General features: G+C 32.5%; 1 protein-coding gene across 1 annotated transcript; it reads left to right on the top strand.

Annotated features, from left to right (window-relative positions):
- Positions 1-345: 345 nt before the first annotated feature.
- Positions 346-9,459, top strand: LOC133175803 (sulfotransferase 1B1-like). Its single transcript, XM_061310918.1, has 5 exons — positions 346-569; positions 3,002-3,325; positions 5,880-5,983; positions 6,172-6,319; positions 7,454-9,459. Exons 1-5 carry the CDS (start codon positions 419-421, stop codon positions 7,561-7,563), a joined length of 837 nt encoding a protein of 278 aa, XP_061166902.1. The 5' UTR covers positions 346-418; the 3' UTR covers positions 7,564-9,459.
- The last annotated feature ends 410 nt before the right edge of the window (positions 9,460-9,869 follow it).

The raw sequence follows: 9,869 nt of genomic DNA, 5'->3' as shown, positions 1-9,869 counted from the left end.
GTATAATGCTTGTTGGGTATACTGATTGGAAGAATTTTCTGTTATATATTGTAATGATAATGATTGCGAAATACAATTTGATACAGACAAACACGTTACTCCCACGACAAGGTATAAAAAAGACCTAGTACAAAAATACTTGAATCTTTGAAAGAATGCAGAGCACAGTCAACGATCACTAATGGATTGGTGAATAGGTTGACCTCTTTCGATATGTTTAGAAGTTCAAAAATATAATATTTCATAATCCTCAAAGTTCAATGTTATAAATCCAGAGGGCATCTCCTTCCTCTGCCACTTACACACTAAAACTAATACGAATCTCTGTCTTTAGAACGATCTTTGTCTGAAAATAGTAAGTATATACAACGACAACGATCAAGCAGCAGTATTGATTTCACGTCTTGGTGGCCATAGTATGATGGCGAGTAAAGAGAAGATCAGAGTTGACGGAATAATTCTGCCGGGTTTTAAACCACTTCAACAAGATGCCAATCAACGCCTCAGAGACATTGAAAACTTACCTATGAGGAAAGATGATGTTCTGATCAGTTCCTATCCCAAGTCAGGTAAGCCTTGTTCCAAAACTATTCGACCCAGAGTCCAAATTATGAACCTTTCCAAATTACATGTGATATAGTATTTGTTCATGACCTGATATTAATCCCAGAATTCATCCGGCAAGACTGGCAGGGTATTGTAGAATATACATGGTCCTTTATTTCCCTGAAAGGATTCAATGATTATACGGATACAGTTAGGATATTCATCTAATATTTAACAGCTTAATTTAACAGCTTAATGTTGAGAGAGATAAAATGTTATTTTTAGAAACAGAAGAAAACTACATGGAATACTAATATACGCGATCATTAAATTTTCCAGAGCGCATTTTCTCAGGTAATTACGCGAAAATAAAGTTCTCGCGAATAAAGGTGATTTAGTGTACATAATACGCAAATAAAAGCTGAAGATATAAGTTTATGTACCTCGGTCTTTTATTCAATTACAACGGAAATTTTAATGTTACACAAAAATAATCAGTCAAGGAAGAAAAGTAATGTTTTATCTCAGATCTGAGGTTAGTCTTTTGAGTTTAATTATTAAAACTATGGTTTCACTATTTGACACATATGTCAGAAACATATGGGTTACGGTGTGAAGTTTAGGGAAGCCACAATGCACGTGATGTTGAAAAGATACATTTAGAATTCAAACACACATGTGATAAGTACTTGTTCATGACCTGGCATTAATTTCAGATCACCGGGCATGACTGACGGGGTATTGTCGAAAATTATACTCTCCCTTATCTAGTTGAAAAGATTCAATGGTTATAAGGTCACTATTGAAGAAATACAATAAAAGAACACAGAGAGATGAATTAAAATTTGACGAAAAGACTCAAAATTAAATAATATTACTGTAAAAGTCTTGGGCATGATATAACCCATACAATGTTATTAAAAAAATGATAACAGAACTGATATGGTTCTTTTTTTTTCTTATTTTCTTTTCTATTTGTTATTTTCCTACTAGTAGCAAAAGTAAAAGGAATATACCCAAAGGATGACTGCACTTAAGGACATGCGAAATTTGCGACAAAATAAACTTTCAAAACAACCATTTTTCTTTTCATAGCAAGAATGGTCAACATCCAATCTACAACTTTATGTAATTACGTTTAATAAAAGTGTGTATTTACGAAGTTCGAATCTGTTTTCAAAGGCAGGGGTCATCACAATTTCTTGAAACTGCGTTCGATAATGAGGACGTCCCACTTTTACTGACTTTATACATACTCAGCGCATGTTTGTCTATTGTTCTACGTTTAAGAGTAGTTGTATATTTGCATAAATAATAATGTGTCAAAAGGAGATTAATAGACAAACATGGACTCATGGTTAAAAAGAGAAAAAAACTGCTTCTTCTTACATTCGCTCTCTGTGTTGTAATTAATCATTGTGACATGTTGAATATTATAATTCATGATTTCTTACCTCAGGTAACTTTGTGAATACTAAATTCCGTCACGTGACTTATAAGGTAGCATGTTTTGTGCTGACTAGAACATGTTCGAACATGTTAAGTCATCTGGCATTGTTATAAAATCTGCTTTAATTAAATTGACGTGCTCATATTGTTAATTTCCTTTTGAAACCTTTGTCAGAATTGTATTTGTGCCATACAGAATAGAGAGGGAGATTGGAAAGAGTGATCACGTTCTTTTTTTCAAACATCATGAACATGTCACTGTTATTTATCAAGTCTAATTTTAGACCCATTCTTACAATGTAAGCTCCACCTCTCATGCATATGCAATGTTCAATCAAGGGCAGGTAAGTTTAAATTCACTATATTTGGAAAGCAGTAAGGACAAAAAACATTGAATCACAGTCTAAAATCATTTTAAGATTTAAATTTGGTTCCAAATTGACAGGATTCTTTCATAAACATACAAAAGTGAAATAAGGTTTAGATATAAAAGCAACAGAAGCAACCGAAAAAAAGACCCAAAAACAGGCATAAGTGCAGTCGTCCTTTAAAAAGTAAAGATATAGTTGACGCGTTGAAAAATGATTTTTTCAGGGGAAAAATTATTTTCAACTGGTACATCTAGAAATCATAAATTAAACGAGCAAGTTGAATAACAAAAATTCCATGAATAATTATCACGGAGGTAGAGATAGCACTGACGGGAAAAAAATCTGCCAGAAAAAATTAACTAGATAAAAATAGAGACTGTCCCTGGGTAACACTTAGTCTATATTATCATTAAACAAATGATTATCATAAAACACAAATTGCACGAACTCTGTTAGTGTTACTTACATCTTGATATACAACAAAATTCGATTATTACAGCACAAAAGAGTATTTGGCTTTGATTTTGGCAAAAAATTTGATGCAGACCTACAGTAAACAGTAGCCAGCCTCAGCAATTTTAATAAATGATGTTTTGAAATTACAAAACATGTATTAACATATTTTAATTTTCTAGGAAACCATTGGCTGAATGAAATCGTCCCTCGTCTTTTGCAAGGAACAGTTGAGTCTTCCCATAGGTTGATATACACTTTTTTGGAGTACGTGACCGATCTACAGGTTCTAGAATCGATGCCCTCTCCTAGAGTCATGACGTCACATCTTCCATTTCGATGTCTGCCAAAAGAACACATACAAAACAACGGGAAAATTATCCATATTATCCGAAACCCCAAAGATGTAGCCGTATCCGCTTTTCATCATTACATCAAAGGTCCATACCTTAAGGATTTTGTATCCACTGACTGGTCTGTGTTTTTGGATGAGTTCTTTCGTGGAGGTATAAGTATTACACTTTATTGAAATATAGCCTTCCCTCATAAAAAAAAGAACAACTTAGGGAAAGCATACAAGAGGAGTGTGGGAAATTCGTAAGAAATTATCAATATATGAGACCTTTAGAGACATGAAGGTACTGCACAGCATTCTACGATAAAAGGACCGCTTCAGGATATCTAACATGAAAAAATAGCCTATTGAACAGTATAATTATGTAAAGGACATAGCAGTGGACTTGGAAATTGTTATCCAAAATCTGGTATCGTAAATATATCACAACAATTTCACTATATCCGCGGTCATCAGGCAATGTAACGAAATTAAATGCTTAAACAGTATTCATTTTTTTTTTAATAAATCTTAATCGTAAATATATTACAACAATTTCGATATACTCGCGGTCATAAAGAAATGGTACGGAATTCGATGCGTAAACAGTAATCTTTTTTTAAATAAACCTGAAAAGGACCTATTATTTGAGTATAGCAGACACGAAGCATCAGGGGGGTGGGGGGGGGGCTGTCCTCTTTTTTTCCAAACATAACTTTTTACTATTGAAAATGTCCATTGAAAGACCGGTTGCCTCCCCCCCCCCCCCCCCCCCCGCCGACTTGTTGTCAATTAAGAATAACGTAGTAGTGTATGAATAAAATTTGGAACATAAAAAAGTTGGAACCTTCGTACCCATCCATCCCCACCCCACCACCAAACCACACGAAAAAGGATTCTCGAGTTTGTACAAATTTCCCTTTTTTTATTTGCTTGTCAAATTTTTTTAAACATAAGTTGATAATTTTGTTTATCTAACCCCCCCCCCTTTGAAAAACTTTCGAAAAAACGATGCTACGTTCCTACATGTATATAGAACGGTAAAACATGATTTTTAAAACCTCGCACGAATCTGGCATCAAGTTAAAATCTCGAGGAAAAAGTCGGTATGGAAGTTAATTTTCAGCAATTAAAGTTATATTTCTTGGCAATAAATATATGTATAATCAACGTTTTGTTTTAAAATATCAAAAATATTATATATTTCGAAGTTAGAAGTAAAATTCTTAAAAGAGACCACAATTTTTATCTTATTTATTTTGTTATGCCGAAAAAGTATTTGATTCGCAAATTAGGTTCTGTAGTCACTTTTAGGTAAATTCCGGTGCATAGCTTGTGCAATTTAAAACAAAAAGTTACGGAAATTAATCTATTTTTCTGCGACATAATATATATGGTATGATACAAGATTCACGCATTTCATTGCGAGAAGGTTTGTTTTCTTTTAATATAGGAAAAAAATTCTATATTCCATACAATGAACTCGGAATGCTTATGCAAGTAAAACCTTCCTCTTGAAATTTGTAAAAGAGTGAAGTGGTATCGAGATTTGCAGTGGAATAGGTTTTTTTTAAACCCTACATTATGCTCATGTCAAAATTCTAACTACAGTTTTGTTAAATATACATAACCACTTATGTATGCTTAGGTTTAAAGTTGAAATCGGGCATCTAAATCAAAGGGACTATTACGATTTCAGCGGCATTCGTCAGCGACATAAAAAATCATTAAGTGACGTTTTTGAAGTATCACTGTGCATCACAACAAAATGGGTTCCGTAATGTAATGTTTTATTGATGACAACATTGAGTCATCGATATATCTCCATCTAATTTGAGTCTTATTTCATCGTAATTTACATATAGATTGTTTCAATACTTCAGTAATCTTAAGTTCCTCAATGATTTTGTACAGCTGTAGCCACGTAAATTAAGGATTCTTTTAGAATAAGATTTCACTATTTTTAGCTTACCTCAACGAAGCTAGGGGAGCTAATGTAATACCCTCAGCGTCTCAGGTTAAAGTTTTTGAAGCAGAATTCTTTTCTGACAAGTACATCCATGACCGGTCGGCAGGGGACGCTCACTCCTCCATGGCACCTAACCCACCTCTGATGTCTTATAGGTCCATATTTCCTCTGCTCCTAGTTTGTAATGTTTAATGGACTTTTGAGCTCGAATACTGTTCGTTATCTCCACATACTTCATTGATCAGAGTTGCATGGATAATGTTTTCATTGTGTTTCATTTTACCAGTCCAGGCTTCAATTGCTGCATTTTCAGCCAAAGAATGACCAGGTACTATAAGCCCCATATTGACCAAACTTACACAGGTGATACATATATGGATACACAAAATTAGACTTGCTTCGGATGCTAGATTTGACCTACATTTTCTGGATGATTAGGTTTAAGTTTATGCAGCAGGATCAATGCAGTGTAAATTCAAGCCCTCCCAAGACCAAACTAGCTTGGATTTTGCTTCTAGTGAAGTACTCTAACAGACTTGCTTTGTATGCCAGATCCGACTTGTATTTTCTGGATGAGTGACCCGTTTAAGTTTTTAAGTTTTTGGGATAAGTCCATTCCCAATTAACTCCAAGCCTTATCTGGACCAGTGTGGGACTTTGCCGTACTTAGAGATAACATTCGTTGAGATGAGCTGAGTAATCTTTTATTACCTGTGTTTATTCTTCTGTTATTGATTTTTCTTTTAAATGTGTAAAGAATATATTTATGGAAGCTGGTTCAAAAGAGAAAAAGAGTGGGAAGATGCAGCACTGCAACAACCAGGGATTATTTTGGTTCTTTACTATGAAGATCTGATAAAGGTATGTTTGCATAACTAGTAATTCCATAAATTAGAGCAAACTTTGCAGATATTTTTAGATGTGATATATATATATATATATATATATATATATATATATATATATATATATATATATATATATATATATATATATATATATATATATATATATATATATATATATATATATATAAACGTTTACTTAAGAATGGGCTGGAAACGTTGACTCGCATCTCTAGTTTTCTTGGTCTGCCATCTGATCCTACTTTCCTGCAAGCTGTATACAATGAATGTTCCTTCAATGAAGTGCAAAAGAGAAGGAAGGGCACGCCTGATGAATTTATTTACAGGAAAGGTAGAATTAACAATTTAGTTATCATTCTGTAAATTGATATTTTGTCATTTTAAGAAAGTCAGACATTAGAGTCGAGCCAACAAAGATAGGAATTTAGACAGGGCATGGAGTCTGTGTTTTATGTTTTGTCCGAAAGTCTTGTGACTTAAACATTTAATGCCAGATATTAAAAAAACAGTCACTACCAAGTTTAAGGTTTCAGGGTTTGAACTAGCAATCTTCCGTACAAGAAGTGAGCTCTCAACTCAGTCATTGCTGTGATGTAAACAGGTTTCTTTTATTTCCACTACCGAATGTCATACGGGATACAACAACTTCAACGTTAACCTAGCACAAGAGAAATTTAACCCGCTTCAAAGAGTTGTGATTTTTTTCTGAAAAGATTGATATCGTTAATACCCGTATTAACGAGTAAAGAAACTGAAACATTTTGTTGCTTATATTTATATCTTTTAAGGATAAAACGGGGAGAATTTTGTATTTAATAGTATGTATTATCAATCCGTACGTTACAAAAGGTGGAAGGGCCATAAAATAGTAGACCTTTAACACTTATTTCATACATGTATTTGGCAGTTTTGGAGCTACAAATGGTTTTCAATTACCGGATCTAACTAGTTAAAAATTCACTTATTGTTATAGCTGCATATGACAGTAATACGTAATGTGTATATTCTTAAGAAATAAAGGAGAAAATATTCAATGGATATAGATATTATCAGATTAAAAAGAATGAATTGGTTTCTCCTTTTATTCGCAATTGATATCCGAAGTTATAGAAAATGTTATAAAACAGAAAGAACAGAATTTAGCATTTTCTTTGAAGCTTTATACAGCTGTTAAGCTCACCCTTTCCCAATGCAAAAATTGAAACTAAAGGTATAAATTACAAATGTATGTGAGGAACTTGACCGAGATTTGTTTTTGTTTGAAGAAGTAGAAATTAAAATATAAATGATATCTACGAGGTCTGGTATTTATTGTATACATGCATAATAAGTTTGAAATCTTTTCATATATTTTGAAGAAGTAGAAATTGAAATATACACGATCACTTCGAAGTCTGGTTTTTATTGTATATACAAGCATAAAAGTTTGAAATCTTTTCATCTGCAGTATTTGTTTCTTTTACAGGCACTGTGGGTGATTGGAAATCACGTTTTACTGTTGCTCAAAGCGAGAAATTTGATCTCATTTTCAAGGAAAACATGAAAGATACGAAGTTAAAAATACATTTAAATTAATTTGTAGAAAATATTACCATTGCCAATCTTATATTCCGGAGTGGATGAACTGTCATATGAAATTTAAAACATTGCATAAAATATTTCGGTTATGCTTTCATACTGGAATTATACCACATGCTTAGCGTAAAGCTACACAGATTACAAACTACATGAGGCTACACACGGGAAATAATAAAACTTGATTAAAATTAAAAATAAATAGGATTCACTCGTCTTCATAAAAACAGATATTAAAATAACTTTCATATATTATTCAAAATTATAAAAGACAACAAGTCGGATCCTAGAATACCTTAATACTTTTTAATTATCGTGGAATCAGTCTTTTATCTGTGGTACTTGTAGCTAAAATCTTCGAAATAGTCTCCTCAAAAAGCTGTATGGGCTGGAGGAGTTCGTCAGTATATTCTTACCTAAATCCATACGATCAGTGATGGCAGTGTTCTTTGCGGTGTACTACCGCTTCGAGTTGAAATTGGACACTAAAAATTTGAGACACCTCAAGACAGAGTTTGTCAATTTTGCAAAAAAAAAAAAAAAAAAAAAAAAAAAAATGAAATTTAAAACGAAATATATTTTTACTACATTGAACATTATATGAAAATAAGAGAAAAGACGTCTTCCGCAAAATAGGATTTAATATATAAGTGCTCAAATGTGTTATTTGATAATACATTCTATTTACGTACTCTATCTAAATTTCCCAGGCAATCTGCTACTTATATATTTGATGCTTTTAAAACCCGTCAGAACTTCACGAAAGGACATTCTAATATCACTTTATCTTCATTCATGTGTTTATCTATGTCTTGTCAAAATTTCAACTGTGGCATATACGTCCTTTGGGCCGAATGTAAGAAACTAAATTTATCGTTGTAACATATGTTGTGTAATTGTATATCAATACATGCCACTTTAATGAATAATTTTTTGCTTACATGTACTTACTCAAGTACTCCCTTAGTCGTTCCGATTTATTGTCTGTAAAATTTGCATCATGCATGGTATTGAAAATGCAAGACATTTATTTATACATAACGACGTTCATTGTAGCAGATTTAATCGACGTATTGAATGACATACAAGAAAAATATAAGCCTTTTTAAGATGGATACAAATGTACTTTTGTCATTATCAAATGCCATATGTCAACTAGTTTTTGGTATAGATATCGTTAAGAAGGACAATAAATTTTCCATGAATATTCACATTTTCAATGTTTTTATTAAATCAAAACAAAACAAACAAACACGCAAACAAATAAAAGCCAAATTAAAAAAAAAAACCATGCATTTTGTTATTACAAAATGTATTCTTATTTTTTATTTGCTGAGACTGCATGCATAGAGACTGCACCGCATTACATTTGTTTCATTTGCAAAATAATTAAATCCATTAATCGCAAACAGTTTCCGTGCATAATGCATGTGTATTGCATGTTGGTCTTTTTCTATTGTTTTATTAAACACCAACGTTATCAAAATTAGTTTGAATTAATCTTGTAAATCATTTTGCTACATGTATACGAGATTTCAAAGTGATATTCATATTTAATGAAATATAACAGGAACATGCTTTTCAGAGAATTCTTTTCTTAGCCTCTTTGTGTATTATTTAGAATCTACGACTTTCAATGAAATGTACATGTGAAATCATAATATGTAATTTGTTATGGGAGATATGTGATAATACCTGTACATCATTGTATAAATGTCTGATACTATTGTAAATCGGCACAGATAAATGTGCCTCAGGTCAATTTAACATAAATTATTTTTGTACCAAAAGGTACCATTTTCTATTCTTACCAATTTATTGGAATAAACAGAAAGCTGTATTATATCTAGTCAAAGAAGATGAAGGAATAAAATTATAATAAATTATATACATTATTTTATAGTGTGATTATTATCTTATAGATTTCAATAACTGAATTTGTGATGAATTCTATATATATATATATATATATATATATATATCAGCTGTCTCGTTTAAAGTCATCATTTCGTAAGTTCTATGGTCGATACAATGACCTTGTCAGCAAATACAATTTATCATTAAGTCAAATGCTGACTGACGTTTTTCATACTAATTGTTAGGCCATTATTTACACACTGAATTGTCGACGGATTTTTCCGTTATTTCCCGATCAAGACAAGGAGCACACGGCGGGTGTGACCGGTCGGCAGGGGATGCTCACTCCTCCATGGCACCTGATCCCACCTCTGATGTTTGGAGGTCCGTGTTTGCTCTGCTCCTATTTTGTATTGTATTATGGACTTTTGAGCTTGAATACTGTTCGT

The sequence above is a fragment of the Saccostrea echinata genome, unplaced genomic scaffold (genome assembly GCF_033153115.1).
Source record: "Saccostrea echinata isolate AGI-Se365-2 ecotype Australia unplaced genomic scaffold, CSIRO_AGI_Sech_v1 ptg000064l, whole genome shotgun sequence".
In the NCBI taxonomy this organism is placed as follows: domain Eukaryota; kingdom Metazoa; phylum Mollusca; class Bivalvia; order Ostreida; family Ostreidae; genus Saccostrea; species Saccostrea echinata.
Note: the sequence above shows the minus strand (reverse complement) of the source record. Positions and strands in the feature narration are given on the sequence as shown.